We start from the raw sequence: 22,771 nt of genomic DNA, 5'->3' as shown, positions 1-22,771 counted from the left end.
AACGCTCTCAATAGCAGGTATATCAGAACAAAACTAGGCATAAATAATGCAAATTCAATACAGTGCCCATAAATCTTCGGTAGTACATTTGACGTATTGCGAACAAGTCACAGGGTTGCAATAATTTATGCAATGTGTCAAACAGATGCTATTACAGGGTAATGCCATCACGGGGACGCATAACTTCAGGTTGATAGATAGCGCGGTTTAGCCTCAAATCGATAAGATTAATGAGCATTAATTATGAGTGATTGTTTGAAGCATTATGGGTAGCCGTATCGTTAATCGTTGTGTACGGTCACATTTCTATGGTAATCGAATGAGTTGCTCTACCACTTAATATAAGTATTCATTTTATCTCCTAAGAATCTTCTAGCTAGCAATTTAGGACTTATTTTTCACAAAGCTTGAAGTTATTAAGATCGTAACATTTGTACAATCGACCAGCTAACTTCTAATTGAAACATTTCCTTTAAATTATTTCAATCAAATTAAATTGAATATAATAACAACTCGAATTTAATAAAGCCACAATAAAAACGCAAAGGAAACGTCTGTTCCTTTAAAAGAAATTTAATTAAGAAACACTTATCCTTGAAGCCAAACCAGAACACGAAATACTGAAAATACAAAAACCCACGCGATTGTTTCAAAGTTACGTTGTTCAGAGCCATACAGTAGAAGCGTACCGTTTCTGATTTACGACTAAAAGATTGCATCATAAATCATCTAGCTAGAACACTGACGGCGAGCGTCGGAAAAATTATACAAGAAAAAATTAAACGCTTTCAAAACAGACGTTTAAGAAAGAACACGTTATTCATTAATTCTTAGGTACGTACAATAAAAAAATATTTAAACGAGAAGTTTGCTTGAAAGAGAAAAACGGCCGTTTTCACTTTTGCTATTCTGTTTCAGAAAGTTGGATTTGCAATATCGCTAATTACGTTGGTGAAATTAAAAATTGAAACAAAGGTTTGCCTTTCTAACAAGCTGTGAAGAATTTTAATCGTATTTTAAGTCTTCATAAAAGGTAACAGGTGTTTATAAATTGTCTTTTCCTTTAAGGAAGTTTTTCATAAATTCTTTCTATAATTACTTTAGCCTAAAACGTTTTCGAAATTTTCTCAACGATGCTAGTTTGGCTCGTTCATATTTTAACCGCATCTGGACTCTTTCCAATTCCTGTGTGTGTATGAAAGTGCACTATTTATAATAGCGCGAGATTGCACAAATATCTGTGTATTTAATGCTTTTCCCGATGCTGTACTAAATGTAGAAATTGGCAAACTATTTACTGAACTAACACTATTTATGTATGTACTTACTATTACAGTATTTACCTTAGAGTGGCCAAAGAAAGTACTTGCTTACAGCTAAGTATAATTTCCTTAAAAAGGGATATCATTTACCTTACAACTCAAAAGAAGGTTCTGTAATAATTCCTTCCATAAATAAATATAACAGAACAAGAAATTTTTCAATTTCGATTTTCCCCGGTGAAGGTAGAATAAATTATTTTTCCGGTCTCGCTGCGTCCTCTAGAGACAGCTTTCTTAATACAATTTTATCCTTTAACGACGCTCTTAATAATATTTTATTGCAATGCCGTTCTTTAATGTTTTATCTTAATGTACTTGGCCTTGGCATCAAACCTAATTACCATTGAAGAAATTCTTTGTGAAAACCAATCCAAGTTTGAGAAATTCAATTGTCACTAGAAAAATGGAATCAAATTCGGTATAATTTTGTAAAAGCGGCTCGATGGCACGTCTTGACCTAATTTGGTTCGTGTTAGCTAGAGGCCGACCAGCCATTTCCCGGGCTATTGGGCCCAAATGCTACCCCGAGCCTAGCTATACGCCACGGCTTACGACATCTAATTCTGCTGACAAAAAGGGGAATTTTATGGGCGTTACTAAATCTGCATCTGAAAGCCTCTGTTTTAAGGATTCCTATGAAACATAGAATACAATATGTTTTTTAAAAAGAATTACGTGACCCAGAAACGTATTGGCAAAAGGCATGTGAAGTCAAGCAGACATCATGCGTCGGCGAGTATGGAGTCGAGTTGTTAAATGAACCGTGATCCCTCGTTACTGATCTCTCAAATATTCTTGAATGTTTACGCGGTTCAAAAATACTCTTATATTGCTAGCTGTTCTGTGCGCCACACCGGATAAAAAGTAGCTTACGTCATCTCTCAGAGTCTTATCTACCAGTGTACCAAATTTCAATAAAATCGGCTCAGTATTTTGGCGTGAATGCGCCACAGACATACATACATACAGAGTAACTTTCGCGGTTGCAATATTAGTAAGGGTATATTTTCCTTATTCAAACAATCTCCATAAGATAAAAATGTATTGTAACATTGATCGTTGCACTAAGAAGGGTGAGTAATGTTAAGTTTTATCGCCAAGGCCTGCCGGGGCTGCGGGTTGTTCGAAAGAGATACCGCGGCCCTGGTACATAAAAGGCCTATGACGGAACACGACGATTTTAGTCAGTAAGAGTCTGACACTCCCTCACCGCTGCTAACCCACAGCGGGAGGGGTCATTTGATGATTTTAGGTCGATAAAAAAAGGGCAAGGTAGGTACAAAGTGGCCCCACGTTGGGCGCCAATCCGACCGAGACGATCCGTAGCTTCAACACGCTTATTGTCATTGTGACTCTTGTGTTAGTCTTTTCTTGCTCAGATGTCCCGACAGCAGCTGAATAGAATTGTTTTCATGTACTTTTCCACCGTCTTACAAAGAACCAGCCAACCTCGAAGGAAAATTTCGCAAAATACGAAAAACGAAAACGGTTTTAAGCAAAATATTAAAATGTACAAAACAATATTCTAAAATACACAGCAAAGTATACCTTTCTAAGACGACGTAATATTGAACTAACAGACTGGTAACAGGGTAACAATATAATCTGAAGTTGTTAATGGAAAATTTCTGGACACCGAATTAATTGGCAATATTCATTCGTAAATCACTTTGGAAATTAATGGCATACCTTGAAACGGCTGTCAGAACCACGTGGCCTTTGTTTCGCGAGTATCGGTGTACTATTAAATTGAGCGTCGTAAATTATAAATAAATTATCTCGTTTTATAGCTGTGACATGAGAAATCTATTATGAGATTTTGTAAGAAAGTTATTTTTGTTTGTCGGCAGTTTTTTACCTTTTGTTTTAGTGCCGAGCACGCATCTTTTTAAATATTAATTGGTTAGGTACAAACATATGTAGATTGCTGCCGAAAATACCATAGTAAAGGTTTTGTACGCATTATGTTTTATCAATTAGTAAGTCCAAAAGTTATTTAATGAACTCTGTAAATTATAATACAAATAAAAGTTTAAAATTTTTTGACGAATAAATCCCTGTCATCAGGGAATCATACTAAAAAAACTGCGGTAACATGTTCTTACTCTGCAAGTACCAGAAATACTTCAGAATAATTTCCCCAATAAAGACTGTTCATATCGATCAAATGCTAACCGACAGGAATAGTTCATTCACTCGTTCACCGACGCTGCACAATTTTCGACGCCTGAAGCAAATGATTATCCGATCCAAACCGATCATCCGCGATTTTCAGTTCAACCGAATATCTGCAAAAATGCAAATCGCTTTTTAACATTTGTTTACAATGCAGATTTTAGGTTTATGCGAAATTGGGATCGATTTTATCTGGCTTTTGACTTGTTGATTGGTTATTATGGCTTTGACGCCGCATGGATTAATGAAAAGCCTTTTTAATGGTTTCTTAATAAAGACAGAATAATAAATTTATATTCAAGCGATAGTAAAAGTACCAATCTAAAAAACTTCATGATTAGCATTTGACAGCTTTCTAGCCACAGATTAAATTACCATAAACGCATTCTACATTTAAAAAATCAATCAATCCATAGCATAGTGAACTCTAGCAATGACATAAAAACAAATGAGATATCAATGACGTCACGCACGATGTGACAAGGACAACAATACTAGGATCTACTCTTCCCTCTTTAAAGATGTAGTAAGTAAGATTTGTAGCTGTCATTCTTTATCGTGGCTCGTCGGAAGCCTTCGGAAATGTAAGGGAAACGTGACGATCGTGAAGGTGGAATTACAAATTGTATTTACATTCTAAACAAGAGGAATCCAGGGTAGTTAACTGTTTATTTATGACTTACAACAAATGAAGAAGTAGTGGCACCAGAAACTACCCAGTATTTTAAAGCAGTTGAATTACAAATTCAACGATAATGGGTTTTATAATTATTAATCCTTTTTGAAAGAGTCGCTTTCATATTTCCATAGCATGAAACACATCACTCGACTTTAATTCCCCTACCCAGTTATTACTCCATATCACACCAAAGTTAAATCCCATTTGAGCGATAAATCCTGAGCCCGCAGTCAACACATCAGTCACCAGCGGTTATGTACCATAAACAACTCGAAATAGTCGCTGATAACGCTAAAAATGTATTTTTGAGCCGTCACGAAGACGTTACGAAGCCTAATTGTCGTGAAGGGGCAATTATGAGGCCTAACTGCGGCCCAAACGCTCGCTATATTGTTTGAACGGCCAACAGCGGGGTTTTTTCACCGGCCACCTTTGTGCCTAATGAACGAAGCTTTGTTTTTTGTTTTCAGCGGTTATTAGGTAACGATTTAATGTTTTGGACCGTTAATTTTGCAGCATATGCTGTGGATGTCTGAATGTTTGGTTGGAAGTTTGGGAATTCTGTTTTGTCTGTTTTGGGAAATGTGTTTTGTGAATCTCCCTTTTTACTCCCAATTTCAGGGTGTTTCAGAGTGTCCAACAAAAAGTATGTAAGTACATACGCTGAAAATTACGAAAATAACAGGTTATATTAAAGGCAGAAACATGTCGATTTGCTAAATAGAAATAGGCGGTTAACATAACTTGTACTTGGCTCTATAAATCAACCTATAAATAAAAAAATATTGAAACCCGTAGTTAATATTGTCTGTCGTACACGTTTATAACGATTCTATTACTGCCACACAAACTCTTTAATTGCTTATCAAGCGTTCAAAACGCAGCGTCCACATTTTGAGCAAATTAAAACGCCGACGGTGTAAAAAAACATTTGTACAAAGCCTTTTCAGAATAAAAGTGTATTTTGAACAAAACCAGTCGACCGTAGAGATATCGGGGCACAATATGGCAATGTATGAGTTATGTGCATCTTTCAGTCAATTGGTGGCGACCTACGAGGTCCGAGGTGTACGCACATATTGTATAATATTGCGGAGTACCAACATATGTTTATGGCGGCGAAATATAAGCTTTTAGTTTTTATATGATTACCTACTTTAACTAGAGAAATACTTTAACAATCTATCTGCATTGAATGTCAATCAAAAATAGGTCTCTCTACCGCTCTCGTCAAATAACTTTGCCATTTGCAATTTTTCGGCGTTTGCCAATATTTGAAATATGCATACCTACTGTAGAACTGTTCAGCTTTACTTGATCTGACTATCTTTGAAACAGTTGCGTAAATTTTGACGAAATATAAGAAAGACATCATTAAAAGAATTTGTAGCACCCAAAAACTTTGAAACAAAAGCCGATGCAAAGGAAAGCTAGTAAAAACTATAACAGATATTGCAACATACATATATCGATTGTTATTACAGTTGAGTATGTGGAAATGGAAGTATTGCTACACAAGAGTACAAAGATATTGGTTTTGCTGTGGGTAAATATTACTGGGAAACTACAATGTAGCCTTCGCAAGAATACTTCGAGAACAATCTGCGTATGGTTCTAAAAAGTGAATAGCTTTGAAAAAAAACTTCTCTAAATGTAGTCAAAATCCTTTACTAAAAATAAGTTTTTTAGTCTATTTCAGTGCACACGATACATAAAGAGAAAGGATGAACGTTAATTACCACATTACATATAAATACTCATCACATATTTGATAAGTTAATCAAAACTGAAGTTCTTAGAGAAAGTTCAATATACCTACTAAAGATACCACCTAACTTTCAGGAAATCAGTCGGAACATTCGCTTTTAGCTTCCAAATCCTGCAACTTTATTAACAAAGTACAAGCAAGAAAAAGGGTATAAGTGCTAAAAGTTATGTGACCCCTAACTTGTGGAAGTGCTCAGAGTGGTAGATATGTATGTACAAGGCTTTTCCTCATTTGTCCGTCGTCATCACTTGGATGGGTTCAAGGATACTGTGAAATGAGACGGATGAGTAATGAGAACGATGTCCATAGATAATGCAGTTGTTTGTTAGAGATGATGTTGTAAGAGAAGAGAATCGGCTGTAAGCTAATGTATTTACGGTCAGTTCCAACTCCTAAGATTTATTCGTAGTTGCGCACAATGTTTCAATCATGATTTCTTCTTCGTCATTATCGCAATCAAAATAATTGAAGGTCGTGTCTTTGTTGAAATGCCTTAACTTGAGATTCATGATTAAATCTGGAGGATATAATTAGTGAAAACAACCCCCGGCTCTAAGGACTTAGAAGTCACTCCGGAAGGCTTCTAATTAATGAGCATTTCAGTAAGCCTGACCCTGTTACTTAATTATGAACACTTAAGTAAACAATTACATTCAATGCTGCAAACGAAAACAGCAACGCAAACTTTAGGAACTGACCCAGCGGTCTGGCAACATTAGTCGAACAAAATTAAACCGAAGAAGAAAACACTTTACTGGAGTTGAAATAGATTCTAATTTAGCTTGCTCCGAGTTTCTAAGGGTTCTACCTCGGCAACTTGTCAATTGTTTGTAACAAATAAATACGAAACACTAGTTGGCCGAGGCGACCGTTTCAATAGCACATTCCGATTCTGTTTACACATGTAGGTCAGAACTAACGAGGGACTATATAAAATACGTGGAGAGTAGACCTGGCCTTTGTAGGAACGATAAGCGGGATATATTGTGTCAGATGCCTTGGGGACCAAAAAGGTTGGAGTGATTAGGCGTTTGATTAGACCTTTTTGGACAAACTAGACCCTTATTATAATCGTAGGCTTATGGGCTTAAATTTTCTAGCTAGTTTTATACCCCATTTAGACCAGATTTGTTGGTTATATTATGAAAAGCCAGCGAGGTACCTAAACCGCAAAGCTTTAACCAGTATGTACATAGTCAGATAATAGTATTTTCAATTTTCATTATATTTTTAGCCTAACCCACTAAACTTTGAATTTAATAGCATACTTTATGTATTGCAACAAAATAATTCACAATTTTCTTCCCACAATCGTATATTATTTCAATAACTTCTACGACAAAAACTTAATCACAGTTTTCAGTTGTTCCTCCTTGCACTATTTTTCCTTTTTCTTCATTCAACTTGGTTATCCATTATTCTTAACAGTTTTAAAATTCTTGAGTTATTTCTAAGTTTAGAACTAATTAGTTGGTTCCATTCAGCTATGTTCGTTATAAAACGTGTTAGAATATTAAAGTTTGCTTCATTTATTATGAAGAGGACTGAGTGGTGTCAATGTTCGCTAAGCTGAAGTGTTTCTTGCTTATCGAGGTTAATATTTTAGTCTTTGTTCGTGCGCTGTTGATCTCTTTTGTTTTCCTTTTTTTTAATTCCCTCATCTGCATAATATTTGCTAGATACTGAGTTTTTTTTTCGATCCGTTTAACAGTAAAATAACACAAAAAAATGGCATAGAAAATTCTATGACGATTTTTCTAATCACCAAATGCAACCTAGTGTACTTACCAAGCATTAAATGGCACAGCTCAAACTTTTAATGAAATTTTTATTCTCAAACCAAGACGTGACAATCTTCAAGAAACCCACCTACGTAAGTCAGCAATCTCAAAGCAACTACGTGCCAATATCTCGCTCCTATAACTTAAACCGCACCATAGTTACATGCACCTAACAGCGGCTGACCCAATATAACTTCCAGTATTACTTGACCCCCCATCCCTCCCAACTTCTATACACAAGTGAACCACATAAAGGAAATGTTACCCTCTGCGGTGGGTCTTGCAAATTTGGTCTAACAGTGCCACCTCACTGGAACCAATCGAATGATGCTCGAAACGTTTTCATTTGATCTCGTTTGGATTTAAATTGGACTGCAGAACATTCAGATAGCAGATAACCATTTGTGAACGAAAAGAGTAACACGTTTGTTAAAGTTCAATGGGTTAGAAATAAAAATTGGGGTTTAGCTGGTGTTTTTTGGGACCAAAAAGACAAAGTAATATATTTCTAACAAAATATCATATCAATAAATTCTCCCCATTATAATGAAGTTATATAAATTGGTAAGACGTGGGTGGTTGATACAAGATCATAACTCGCTGAAGTTTTTTCAGAATCTAACGTGATATTATACCTAAGTTATACCTATAATTGTCTGCCTAAGACACAATATCATGTAATCTATCAAACCAAAAATAAAGTTCACAAGAATCTTTTGCTATCAAGAAAATAATAAGCAAACTCTTGCGGCGCCTACGTATGAATCAAAATCCCATTTAACTTGGAAACTCTGCGAATAAATCTACCTGTAACTACGTGCCGCTCAATAAATAACTCAGTCCAAACTTATTTCATATTATACAGTAAAAATAATAGAGGCAAATCCTCAATAAAGTGTTACAAAACTTCACCATCTGTCATATTGGAGTTCAGAACGAATGGAGACAAAAGAAAAGTTCCCGCCAAGTTCTTGACAACCCTATAAACTGGTGTGAACTAGTTTATTCCGGACTATCGATTCTTTCCTGACATGTTTGAAGTGGCGTGTTATCCAGCAGTTTGTTTCTTGCAGGAAATTGTTACTTTATGACGTGTGAGCTTGTGTTATTCTTTGTTGAATTATGTGTCAATAAATGTCGACCGTATTGTAGAAATTGATTCAAGCCACAAGCACCAAGCAAGTACTTTCGTAAAATTTTATTTCGCTAACAAAATTGCTCGAATTCTGTACTTAAAAGCTTCAGAAAGAACAGTGGGTTTTAGTTAGCAGGAGTCTGATTGTCTATCTATCTGAAAATTATAATTTAATGAATTTCCATCCATTAAAACAAATAAGATCTACAATTGGAGTATCTATCTATAATACAAAGCTTTACAATGTTACCAAACACACTGTAAAGCTTAAATTAGATGAACTGGTGGCTACTTCCAAACTAACTACATGGGAATAGTCTAGAGAAAATCAAAGGCGTAACTTTTGATCCAAAAATAACTCGGGAACTTTGTGAGATCCGGACAGCCTTGTGTGAACGAGTTATTCGCAGACAATCGAGTCTTAATTGACACGTTCGAAGACTATATTTGGATCCTTACTTTATCTGAACTTTACTTCGTTGGACTGTGTTGATACATATCGTCTACGAAGCCTAGTGGGCAAAAAACCAACCTCTCCAGTATTAGGGTGTGGGTTCGATTCCACGTCAGGCAAGTACCAATGCAACTTTTCTAAGTTTGTATGTACTTTCTAAGTATATGATGTATAAGACACCAATGGCTGGAAAAAAAGATGAAGGACACTTGGACTATAAAGTCTGAAATCACCAACCCGCATTGAACAAGCGTAGTGATTAATGCTCAATCCTTTTTCGTGTGAGAGGAGACCTGTGCCCAGCAGTGGGACGACAAAAAGGCTGTAACAGTATATCGTCTAAAGGCCGTTCCCTATATTCTATCTATCTATTGTTTCGCTTACTAGAGATAGAAATTTGACATTACTTTTCTGGGTCTTTTTTTAACGACGTCAAAAATCATCAAATGACCCCTCCCGCTGTGGGTTAGCAGCGGTGAGGGAGTGTCAGACTCTTACTGACTAAAAACCGTCGTGTTCCGTCGTAAGCCTTTTATGTACCAGGGCCGTGGTAACTTTTTCGAACAATCCCGCAGCCCCGGCAGACCTTGGCCCTGTTGGGCCCCGCTGACTTTTATGGGTCTAAAGTCAAAATTCTGTCTCTAGGAAGCACATCAACAGGAACGGCCGATATTGGAGTATAGCCCTGTATTTGAGATAGAATAGTTTTCGGATCGGTTATCAAAGCACAGTTCTAGGAACGAAGAGTTAACAAAGGTTTGGGTTGGAATTTGTTGGGAATACTCTGGTTTCAAACAACAGCACTACTGGTCGAAGTAAATACTCCAATGGTGTTTCTGCGTATTTCTTGGTAACGATCCCTGATACAACTCAATCCAGCCATGTAGGGTTCAAAATGGAATACATGTTCCAAATTCAAATCTGATTGAACTCCAAAAAGGTTGAGAACAAGTATGAAGTTTTGCTACCTACGTGGTGGGTGTAATATCCTTCTTGGCGTACTAAAACAAGGCAAATCCTTAGCACACCTTTGCGTGCACAGCCAACTTTGGGGTCGTAGAAGCAAGTTTAATCTACATACCTAGCAACAGTAACTTCACCGATTAGACCTAACGTCCTCACAGCCTTGACGTCAACCAGCCCATTATCCCTTTAATATTCCCTTAGCGCAACGGTTTTCCATTAAACTTTGTACATTCTAAACAGTTGCCTTTTGCGCCCACTTTCAAATTCAGCGCATATTTAACGGCCTCTCGCAAAGTGGCGTTGTTTAACTTTTTAAGCCGGTTTAAGGGCGTCGTCGGTGGCATATCGAGCCGTGCTTAATGAATGAGGGAGACAGTTTTAACCTCTTTTGTAGTAACCTGCATAGATTTACACAATAGGATAGGATACTATTCATTTCGTTGTGCCTAAAATTCAACCCATATTATTAATTATATACAGAAATACACCAGGTGCCAAATAAATCTGCCGAATATGAAAAAAGTCTCATCTAGTAAGTGAATACACCTCCTTGCAGAATCACAGAGGCAAAGTCACGTACGATGACGTAAGAGCAAAGTTTCGTGCTGGAGTGATTATCAGGCACCTTATGTACGTAATGTGAACTTCAGGAAGTTTGTTATGTGAGCCATGTGCGTGTAATTACTTTGTACTTTCTTTGCTTTATTTGGCTGTTTCTGTTTAACTTGTGCTTTCGTATTTTTTCTGTGGAAGCTCATGCAGAGCACAAAAATGTATTAGTGGTGCATTCAAGACCACTAAAAGGGTACTTTGTCGCTATGTACTCGAATTGTCTACAAACTCTGATCAAGAATACTGTTATTAATAACTCAAGCCTGCACCAGGTTCTATCTAATTGATGTCAGTAGTGACTATATGGCCTACAAAAACAGATCACTCATTTCTAAAACTCACGCTGATGAATCCAGATCCTAAAAACACCTAATAAAACGAAATACCTTCAACACCCAATTCCTTTATCTAACATGACGTTACAAAAACATTGCATTAATTGCGTCGATCCCGGAATAACGGGAACTTGCCAGTCATTAGGCCAGTAGCGTCGGGTCACGGGATTTCCGACTGATCCCTACCCTTGCCAGGTACGTAGGTACCTTTGTGAAATGTCGCCCTTTATTCGTGTGATTAATCTATAAAACCGAGTTGAGAATTGTTGGCGCGAAGTTTTTTGAGAAGGGTCATTTTTTGTGGTGTAATGTGTAATGAATATGGGACTGCTTGGTTGGAACAATGTCATTTTGATACCGTTCCGTGTTGCAGACGGTGTTTAAGGGATTATACGGGATTATGTAAAAGGTTGTTTGTGGGTCTTCTAGTAGGAAATGCTGAAGCTGCGAAATAGATCGTGAGTTCGATACCAAGTTAGATACTGTTGTTGTTGTGATATTTTTCGCGGATTTTCCAATGTCCGTCCAGATCCCATTGACATCAAAAGGCTCATGGCATAGACATATTTCAAAAACTTTGAATCATGCTACATTGTCTAGAGACCGAATGGCGATAATTCGCTTATTTCTATGACCAATATATGAAACTATCATCGAACTTAATCTTCAAAACCATTCAATTATACAAGCAATACTAGCACCATACCGAGTGTCTTTCCCAAAGTATATTCTAAACATGTCTAAACGTTTCCTCCACTTGGAGTTCAGCCAGAGATAACACACCGTACTACCCTCAAGCACACCTTTTAGCCATGGAGAACAAAATGACTAGCGGAGGTGCCATGACGGAAAATCTCCTAAGAAAGTAGCGCGCCAAAATGCGGGTGTGTTACGAGGAACATTAGTACCTTCGCTCTTAACTGCTTGAATGCCGCTAATTACAGAACAATGGAAAATCAATTGTGTCTCGCGTGGATCCGCGCACCCGGCATACAAGGGTTAAACGCCTTCTTCGGATTCGACCATTTTTGTAATATCAAAAATCGTTGACAGTTGTCTCAAAGAACCCGAATACCTCGTAGGTACCAACGTAAGAATTTGACCTAGGCGCCTGACCTATCTGCGTTAGAGCATATCCGCTAATCTTTTCTTACTCCGTGTTTTAAACTCATTTACATTCATATTCCCTATCGTCATTTTGCGATCAGGCCACGAGCGACAGAGATGGAGATATACAAATCACGCTAAGTTAGAGGAAGAGCTAAGATTATCTGTAGGAAGCACAGGCTGTTATCATTTTTATGTGCCGCGTAATGTTACGTTATTTCTGGTTTATAGTGTAATTCTCTTTGGTAGGTTTTACAAGGGAGTTTTGTGTTTATTAAGTACTTTGGTACTTAACCCCTTTTACTTCGTCATCTTCCTAGCCTTTTCACAACTATGTTGGGGTCGGCTTCCAGTCTAATCAGACGCAGCTGAGTACCAATGTTATACAAGGAGTGCCTATCTGACCTCCTCAACCCAGTTACCCGGGCAATCCAATACTCCATGGTAAGACTGGTTATCAGACTTTTTGGCTTCAGCCCACACGTCACGCCTGCCAAAGAGCTTCAAATGACAGTATGCAGATAATATGATTCAATGCTTGCAACCTACAAAAATCTTAATGTTCACATAAATCTACGGTAAACAAAATTAACCATAAAGCAATTAGATAAAATTATAGCTTTTACCGTACCCTCGTTAACTTTCCTTTTACAAATCTATTAATACATTCATTGTACCCGTATAATTATCTCTTTGGGTATCTTTTGTTTAAATATAACATAGCTTTTCAAATTTTGAAACAATTGGTTCTATTCCTGGATTACCTATTTAATTTGAATTAAAAAATGTTATAAGTAGTTCCTAGTTCTTGACAAACTTTTCAGCGGTGTGGGAGGTTCTAGACGTTGCCTAGCAACCATTTCAGTTATCAACGGTCGACGGGGTATTGAACATATTCCCGTACTATGATACAAACCGCCATCAAGATTGATGAAATCTATAAGATTACTATAAGTTAACTTTCTCGTTTTTGGTCATCTGAAGAATTACATATGTAAAACTGACACAGAATACAGTTGTATGTAGGTACGTACTATTTCTGAAAAACGTATTTTTCCACACAAGTGTAGCCATTACAATATAACGTGTAATCCCAACATTTGATGTAACAAAGGTTGGTTAATCCCGCCTCCAAAATTTTTGGGGATGATGGATCCCGTCGACATGACTTTGTTTTTTAATTAGCTTAGGTACGTTTGTAAAACCGTAATGAGGTTTTCTTTTAAAAGGTAATCAGTGTTTTGTTTTTCGTAACAATACCTACACGCTTTGGGGAAACTTCCTCGTTTGTAACAAAGTATCTTTCTAATTACCTATTGTATTTTATTTTGTAGGTACATTTTTATTTGATAAACATTTTTTTATAGGTATATGAATATAAACAATATATGTACATACTAAAGTTTTCATACTGACTTCGTAGTTGCTTCTTTCCAAATAAGTATAGGCGAACGAAAGAAATAGTAAAAATAATAAATAACATCTAAACTAAATATTTTGATTTATGAAATAGCTTAGCTTCATAGATCACATTCAATTTCCCCTACCAAAACAATCTCCTAACCAAATAGAGGACCGACCCATTAAAGAACCACGTATTTCCATCACATCCATTTTTCTATAAATCATTTTAAAACAAACAATAATTTCCGGGCTCAAACTCATCTCCATTATATTAAACCCATACACTGCAGACTAAAAAGTCAGGTGACAGTTGCCCGATAGAAGGCATTTAATCTTCATACCAATCAAAGTTTTCAGTCGGTCTGATAACAGCTAAGTACCTGATCTTTGTAATGTGCGTACCACCATTCATCTTCATAGGTACTGATTTTTGAGCCCAAACAAACTATCGGCCGACTAAAAGTTTGTAGTTTATACTCTAATACAAAATTTAGCTAACCCTATCAATGATTTATGAAGACTGCAAAGCAACGGGTACATTAGTCCCATCGTATTGTAGTTAGTTATAAAGCTAAGCGAAATACGACGGGTTAGGACGCCCACATTATTGATAGGGTTGCCTAGTATTGGGTAAATAGGTACCTTCGAAAAACCTCTAAAATTGTATGAGGAAATCACTGATGACACTTTTACTGTTTTTGCGGATTTCAGTGCATATTTCTAATTGTGTAAGGAATATAAGTAGGTATGTAAAATGTATTGTAAGTATCCTACGCATTAGAATTGCACTACCTTCTCAGATTCCAACTGATAAAATAAAATAAATGTAGGTACATATGAATATAATAAAAAATTGGATGAATCATAATTTACAAATCAGGTACAAATACATATATTGATTTACATGGCAAATTACATAGAAGAGAACGTAAGTAAAACAGAAATAATTAAATCAAAACAAAATAAAAATATTCAACACACATTTTTGATGCCCAACAAACTGGGAACGCAATTAATTTCTAACGAACAAAGGTGTAAAATCCAAACACATCCGGGTAACTGGCAACCCTATACTCGGGCAATAAATAATATTTGTCATTATACCCGGATGGGATTTACGATAAAACTCTCGTAATCGCACAGAATACTTGAATACGGATAGTCGTTTATTTTTTAATAGTAATGATCGTCAGGTGTGTGATTTTTGAAAAATCCACTTTGTTGCCAACAACACAAAATGAGAATATTCAGTAGGTTTTAGCAGATTTCCCACTAGTGTAATTTAATGGTTAGGAGAAATGGTTCCATTATTTTTAGAGCTAGGAAAATTTCTTAAGTCTGGTAACACTAAAATTCATGCTCATTATTTTCAGTTCTTCAAAAATATTTTAGTTGTCATAGAATTTTCGAAAGAGAGCCAAATATACGTAAAAAGTGCAATCGAAAAATGAGCAGATAATTTTGACACGTATCTAGAAAAATCTTTTTTTTTTTTAACGTTTCAAACAATAATGTATGCCATATTAATATTGTAGGCCAATCAATTTTTAGTTAAAAACCCAACAAAATATGAACCCCTAAAATTATTTCAAGACCTCAAAACAGCCATTTTCCATACAAAGTACCCCCACACACGATCCCTCAAGTACAAAGTTGTTTATGGCTGTCGAGAAGAGAAATTACATATGTCACTTACCACATCTGACGCATCTCAGACCAAAGGTATTTATTTTGACAGCAAACCGTTCTTGTGGCTGCGAACAATCACTTTGATGTATCTTCAAACGTTACTGATATTTTTTGTGTGGATTTTTTTTACTGTGTGTGGGACTTATTGATTTTTTTGATATTAGATGTTTGAAGATGTTAGTTCTCTGAATATTTTTTTGTACATTTTCATAAGTGGATTTAAATAGGCTCAATGCTTAAAACTAAACTACTGCAATTTTACTAAATCCCAATTAGCCGTCACAGTAACGGGTAAAAATAAAATATCAAGGCTTTTTATCGCGCCACGAGAGCATGACATCTGGCGTGCAAAACCAAAACTTCTTAGTTCGCTATCCTGAAAGCGTTCTAAATTCACCCCTGAACGAAAGCCTCTGAAACCATCTACCGGCGACCGGGCGAACCCGAATGTTCCCGACTACCCCTCCCTCCTTACTCCCCCCAAAAAGCCTATCGATCGCCGAGCCTGCAGCCACAATTTACGCCAACAGTGCAAAGCAGACAATCTGCTATCAAAATTATCAATAAAATCGTAATCAGGCCTAACATTAGAATTTTATATACCAGTGGCAAGGTTTTCAGGTAAGTTGGTGTTTGTTCTCGTGTTATCAAATAAACCATTTACGGCCGGTTACACATCGTGACGTAGACAACGGACCTGTGATTTTTTTGTTATTGTGCGAACCTTATCTATCGGGTAATATATTTTTATAAGCTTCTATTTTTAGAATGGTTTTAAAATGTGAGATTTTTTTCTTCTTTTTGTGGTTATCTGGGAACGAATAGTAAATTAGGTCAGTTCAAAAAGCAGTACGTCAAATGGGGGATTTTTCTCGAAATAGGTCGCTGGTCACGTCATCTGATAGCTGTGCAACTTGATCAATATAATGTAGTGTTTGCGTTAAAGCAGTTTTCTCTTATCGCAGTAATAATATCAGAATGGGGTGCTAAAAAGAAGTGTTTTCTTATTCCCTGCTATTATTTTGTCGGAATCGTTTGTATCATATCTTTACGATGTTTTCGGTGTTCTCCATTACGACGCAACAGATTTCATTGCGTAGTTTCATAGTTTTGAAATCGTTGCGATAGTGGTTTGGTTTTCACTTACCATTAAATAGTAATATTTTATTTGAACTTCTTTTTATGAAAACTTTTCTTGGATTTTATATGAAACGTTTTTTGTCCTCCATCAACCTTAAAAATGCTTAAACCTAAACAAGAATAACTCTAACACGATTCCTATTATCTATTCCAGGACGCTGCCGCAGAAAAACCAACAGAAGAAACTGTAGTTCAAATCCAAAACGACGTCCACTCGCCTCAGGACCCCGACCTGTTCATCGACAATGCTGATGATGGCTCGGGCCTAGACACAGACGAGAGCTCGGGCTCCGGGTGGGGAGCTGGCCCCGGCCCCGACGACGAGGACGGCCGAGGATCAGGTGAAGAGCCCTTCGGACCCCCCGATGACGAAGACTATGGCATCACCACCACCGACAAAGACGAAACAGAACGCACCATCGTTGAAACAGCTATCACACCTGAAAGTCCGGATTCCGACGACATAGATATCCCTGAGCCTACAGAAGCTCCTGTAGTTCCCGAAGTGGAACCCCCGCTCCAAACACCAACAGACCCCAAGCCGATCGATGTGCTCATTCGTGAGTAGTGGCTGAAGCATGCCAGTTTTTATTTTGCGTTGTTCTATTTTTCTGTTTTCGTACGAGACATTGTCGTTTGGGAAATATCATCAATATTAGACGACACAAATTCCCAGCTCTGACCCAAATATTTTCTCTTAATTTGAAATTAGAAATGTTTCATTCGACGATGCGTCGTACTAGTATTTTAAATGTATTCTTATACTCCGCTCGCGTACTATAAATCATTTACATGACAATTAACAGGATAAACGGTCAGTATCACAACAAATAATTGTCACTAACCCAGTGGAGTTCATCATAAGCGGATTCATCTCTTTACAATAACCGCCGTAACCTTGAATTAACAGTTTTATTGTTATCTGCAGTTATTTCTAATTGCTGTTTAAAACGCACGCCAGTTACTGTTGAAACAGCAATACTGTCGAACGCGTGTGTAATTATTGTAATTTCATTAAAATTATTAATTAATTCATGATACATGTCAAACACTTTATAACCAACTGAGGATTTTGGTAAGTCTTTAGTAGTTGTTTTTTAAATTTTTATGAGAGTTATTACCCATTTTTTTCTTATCTATCGCATGACTTCGTTTATATCATGCAGCCATTAGAATCCATTTTATAGTGTTCCTTTTCTAGTACTAGTTAGCATGTGGAAGGTAATATAGCCCTGAAACTATTTCATCTCATGAAACCATTAGCTTAGCGATATTGTCCATATCATTGGTAATTTTGATGTTTTTATTAGAAGTTTCCGTTTTAAATTCTTCTTCTGCTTTGTTCATGCCGTATCATGTATGATCCTTTTCCAATCCTTTGTCTTTTGATATTTTTGTATTTCGCTTTTGTATGAGCGATGTTAGTCATCTCGGTCTTGGTCTTATTCCTTCCAATTCCTTAGAGATTCTCAACCTACACTCTGGGCTCTAAAATTTTGAGCCCATTGCATTCGTCTGTTCCCACAATACTTTAACCGACTTATCAAGAGAATTCCTCATTAAATAATTCCTGAACAATTAGGAAGCTAATCGTCTTATAGTCTTCGTCATGAATTAATAGTGTAAATATGTATCAATGTATGAATTATTAATGTGCCATCAAGTGTAAGTCATTAGGATTAACAATTCCTATTAACATCGAAACTAATTAACTAACTAACCTTTCATTTCGCTTTCAATTTAATAATATCCATTTTACTCAATTAACTAAAGAGATTCAATCACAAAACACAATCGCAAAACATAATCGAATCTACTTTCTTTCAAATACTTGATAGATGTCAGATCCAAATTCAAATTGATGTCAAAACAAGGAATAAGAAACTAAAAAGGAAAGACATCAAACGATTTCAAATGAAGAACACAAACACACATTTCCTGACAACATGACGTCATTCTAGGGCAAACATTTACCTCGTATCAGGTGACGTGTAAACTAATGAGTCTTGTCGTAAATTTCCAGCTACAACAAGGATCAGGCAAGAAGGGACCTCCGAGGAGGGCAGAGGCGCGGGGGAGGAGCAACCCTCGCGCCCGGAGACAGACATCAGCATCTCTGGCGAGGATCTCGTGCCACCAGTCGTACGTATACTGTTTGATTATTTTAATAAATAGTTTAGTCTCACGCCCACTGTCTTTTGTTTTGTAGTCAGTTGTAACATTCTCTTCACTTCACAACCAGTCTTAAGAAGGGCTACAAACTAGTTTGCCTTTGACGATCAGAAACGCAAACTTTAGTCATAGGTACATCACATTAGACCAAAAGCTAAATCTAATATAGTTTTAACTCTCTCTACAAAACAAACAATGTTTATTTATATGCGATGTCGCATGCCATCGAATTAGCATTTTTTTTAGACTGATAACAGAAAAACCCGGTCACATTCCGGAATTGTTGATAACTATGGCGAATATGTGGGATGATTAATACGTTTTAATTATAGAGGGCATTCCCGATATCTATTCCGTCAGGGAATTTTTGAATTCAGAATATTTGAAATAAAATAAAAAAAAAACCTGATTGAAGCGAGCTCTCATTGGCCCACTTTATAGCCATTAATTTACAAGTCTCTGATAAGGACCTTCTTATTACATCACTCTAACAAGACCACTTAATTAATTAAACATGCTCCTACGGCCCAAACGTCAAAACACAGCTGTTCCTAAAATACAACCAAACTATTCTCGCTCATTTTGTCACGAAAATTCTCTCAAAATAGATATGAAAATCCGTCGAGGTCGACGCATGGTGACACAGATTACGCTGTCTATAAATTAAAGAGATCCAGCTCTTGTGAACGACCAATCATCATCACAGACTGAGTAAGTTTGATACCAGTCTAACCAAGGGGTATCGGGTTGCCCGAGTAACTGGGTTGTGGAGGGCACATAGGCAGTCGCTCCTTGTAAAACACTAGTACCCAGCTGCATCCTGGTTAGACTGGAAGCCGAACCCAACATAGTTGGAAAAAAGGCTCGGGAGCTGAGACTGTTGGACTTACCATCTTCCTATTCTGTGGCCAATTTTCGCGAAAAGAAGGTGTGAACAAGTCTCCTTTTCAAATTGTATAAAGAAGTGCTATAACGTTTCAGGACCAGGAGCCTTCAGGCAGCAACGTGAACCAGGACACGCGGGCGCCAGACAAAGTGGTCATCATGAACGCGAAGCCCGAGGACCGTGCCACCAGCTTCTTCGCGCAGCCTGGTATTCTCGCCGGTATGTATTGTTTTTGCTAGATTTGAGAGGCGAAAGGAAACCTTTTTGCTGGGTACTGTGTGGAGCTCGGATGAGGCTGACGGCCCCAGCTAAAGCTGTTAGTTAACAGTCAGGGACGACGATTTAACGTGCCCTCCTAATCTGAGGTTTTTACAGAGACACCAATTTTGTAGTCGATAGTTTTTGGGAAAATACTTCAAAATGACGAAAAGTCTATGATTCTTATTATTTTCTAGCTGTATTCTGTATTAATCGTGTATTTTTTCTGTGATTTCAGCCGTGATTGGCGGTGCAGTAGTAGGGCTACTATGTGCAATCCTGGTGGTGATGTTCATAGTATATCGAATGCGCAAGAAGGACGAGGGGTCGTACGCGCTCGACGAGCCCAAGAGAAGCCCTGCCGCAGCGTCGTACGGCAAGGGTCACAACAACCGCGAGTTCTACGCGTGAGACGACACAGAGCAACCAACGCCACGTATTTACTAGTCGCCGGTCACGCCTCGACTGACCGGTCAACCGTCTGCAGACCAGCCATTCCATTTTTAAATTTTGACAGTTACACACCATACCACGCGAAACGCGCGGCAAAATAAACAAAAGTAATTTATTAATTTATGAACGTGGCTAAAATTGTTCTGTGATTTATTTTAAAAAATTACGATCGATGAAATTATTTATTGTTCTATAAATGTTTGACATGGATACATTTGTAATGTACGGCATGTACAGTGATGTACAAGCCCGGTACAAAAGATACAGAATATTTTCTGTACGAGATGACAGCATGATAGAAATTAAATTGTTATTAAATTATCATCTTTGAGACCAAGTTTTTTAATCATTTGTGTGATGATTTGAAATGGTGTTTATCAGAGGTGTGAGTCTCTGTTGGAAGACCAATGTGGTTCGCATGTATTGTTCTGAATGATCGATCTTGTCTGTAAAATATGAATTTTGTGCCATCCGCTTTCCTTCAACTGTATATTGCCAACTCTCTTCGCATAGACTATGGAGTCTTGAATATTGTTTGTGGACACGTCCATACCTACGACTATTACGTGTAATATAATTATGTATGTGTGTATGTATTTAGATCGAACTCTCTAAAAAATAAGTAGATTTTGTAATATTTTGCTTCCAGTTTGTCATCGAAATTATTATTTTTTTACTGAACAAATATTGTACCTATTTATCAATATCCAATACCAACATTGATTTACAATTGAAATCTACTTCATACCATAAACAATTGGGTTTTATTTTTAGTTTTAAGACACTAATTTTATTTAAGATTTTTGTTGTCACCTTGGGGTTAATTATTTTAGGAATTGACGTATCTCTATTATTTAGATTGTTTTTTTAATTTAGTTATAGATATTTTAATCTCATTTTATTTGATTGTAATTTCTGGAAATAGGTTGTGCATCGATTTCTTTTACTTTGTAATTTTGCTTGTGTGCCATCTTCGAATTTCAAATACTTTTAAACAATCGTTGACATTAGTAAATAAGACGTTTATGGAATGCACTTGTGTTGTTTATGGTCACAGATATATTCTAGAATAATCTAGGCACACGGTCACATGTCAGAAAATGAGTCAAAAATAAGCCATTCCTTTCAAATTCAACGAAACATTTACTAATGCAAACGCAAATAGCCAGTGTTATTAAATTCAATTAATTTAAGTAACACATTGTGTCAATTAATTTATTTAAATTAATAGAAAAATTACATGGATCACTGTAATTAACGAGATTGTTAATAGCAAAATGTTTAATTGTTTTTTAATAGTTCACTGCAATACTACTTATACGTGTAGCTGATACTGGATATAAATGAAACATTGAGTGTATAAATATATGAAAGAAGTCGAAATTTAAAACATTTCATTAGAAACTTAGTTATTGGGAAACGCTCCTGTTCTAGATTTTTCTAGATCTCAACCGCTCGCGCATCGAAATTACTTTAAATTCACAATAATCATAAAAACGGACGTAAATCCCAGTTTCAAACAAAGAAATGAGATGAAAACAAATTAAGGTCATTGTCAAACGCGAATGTTAAATGCCTAATAATTCGTTCCCTCAGTGCTCAGAATTAGACCGTAGCTGGATCGAAAAAGGACACAGAATTTAGACCTACAACAACATCGGTGCTTCCAATAAAATGGCACTAAATTTTTATACTTATTCAGCATATAATTCAAACAAGCGGCTGATTTCTAGAAAAATCTAACAAAAAAAAACTAAATATCCAAATACATTCCTATCGGATTGGTACATTTAAGCTGTAGAGAGTTAACGCTCGTTAGAAATAAGAAATTTGTACATTGTAATTGTAAATTCTTTTAGAAGTTAATAAAACTGAGTAATTTATACGGTAATAATATTGTGTAACCAAATATAACTAGTTTGTACCTACTAACGTGTTTTGTTGCAACTCTGTTTTATGATAATCATTGGTTGCTTGAATGCATTCATTAAATTATATCACGCATGAACAAAAAGTCTAACAGATAGTATCTATTATATGGTGAACAACGAACTATGTAGTCGTAATCTATGGTAGAAACAGACTACAAAATATACCCAGAAAGAAAATGCTACTATTCAACCATAGTCAAGAACCATCATTCGAATTTTAAATAAGGACATCGATACTAATATTATAAAGAGGAAAAGAATTTAGCAATGTGCAGTAGTTCATGCGATATGATTACAAAGTTCGCTGTTTAATTAATACATGCGTTCATTTCAATAAACACAGACAGCCTACAAGTAATCATACTGAGGCTTAGAAAAATAAAAACTAAAATGAGCTTGTTGAAGTGAATGCAAAGTAAAAAAATTCTAAAAATCTTTGCTTATATAACATATCCGATCGTATACATAGGCGCTAGCCGCTGTTTTGACAACGAAAGCGTTGAA

The 22,771-nt window shown here is 36.5% G+C and overlaps 1 protein-coding gene across 8 annotated transcripts in view; it reads left to right on the top strand.

The window, feature by feature from the left end:
* Positions 1–22,444, top strand: part of LOC110379998 (syndecan) — a 268,901-nt gene extending 246,457 nt beyond the window's left edge. The window contains exons 2-5 of one of the 8 annotated variants that reach the window (XM_049836298.2): positions 16,722–17,127; positions 18,591–18,709; positions 19,727–19,844; positions 20,122–22,444. In XM_049836298.2, coding sequence (XP_049692255.1) covers positions 16,722–17,127; positions 18,591–18,709; positions 19,727–19,844; positions 20,122–20,294 — 816 coding nt within the window. In that variant the 3' untranslated portion in view covers positions 20,295–22,444. Of the gene's footprint in view, positions 1–16,721; positions 17,128–17,163; positions 17,382–17,411; positions 17,643–18,590; positions 18,710–19,720; positions 19,845–20,121 lie in introns of those variants that run through there. The other 7 variants (XM_049836300.2, XM_049836299.2, XM_049836297.2 and 4 more) reach the window with 7 other exon arrangements.
* Positions 22,445–22,771: the final 327 nt, after the last annotated feature.

This window comes from Helicoverpa armigera, chromosome 3 (genome assembly GCF_030705265.1).
Source record: "Helicoverpa armigera isolate CAAS_96S chromosome 3, ASM3070526v1, whole genome shotgun sequence".
Lineage (NCBI taxonomy): Eukaryota > Metazoa > Arthropoda > Insecta > Lepidoptera > Noctuidae > Helicoverpa > Helicoverpa armigera.
The sequence above is the reverse complement of the archived record's forward strand: the minus strand, read 5'-3'. Positions and strand labels throughout refer to the sequence as shown.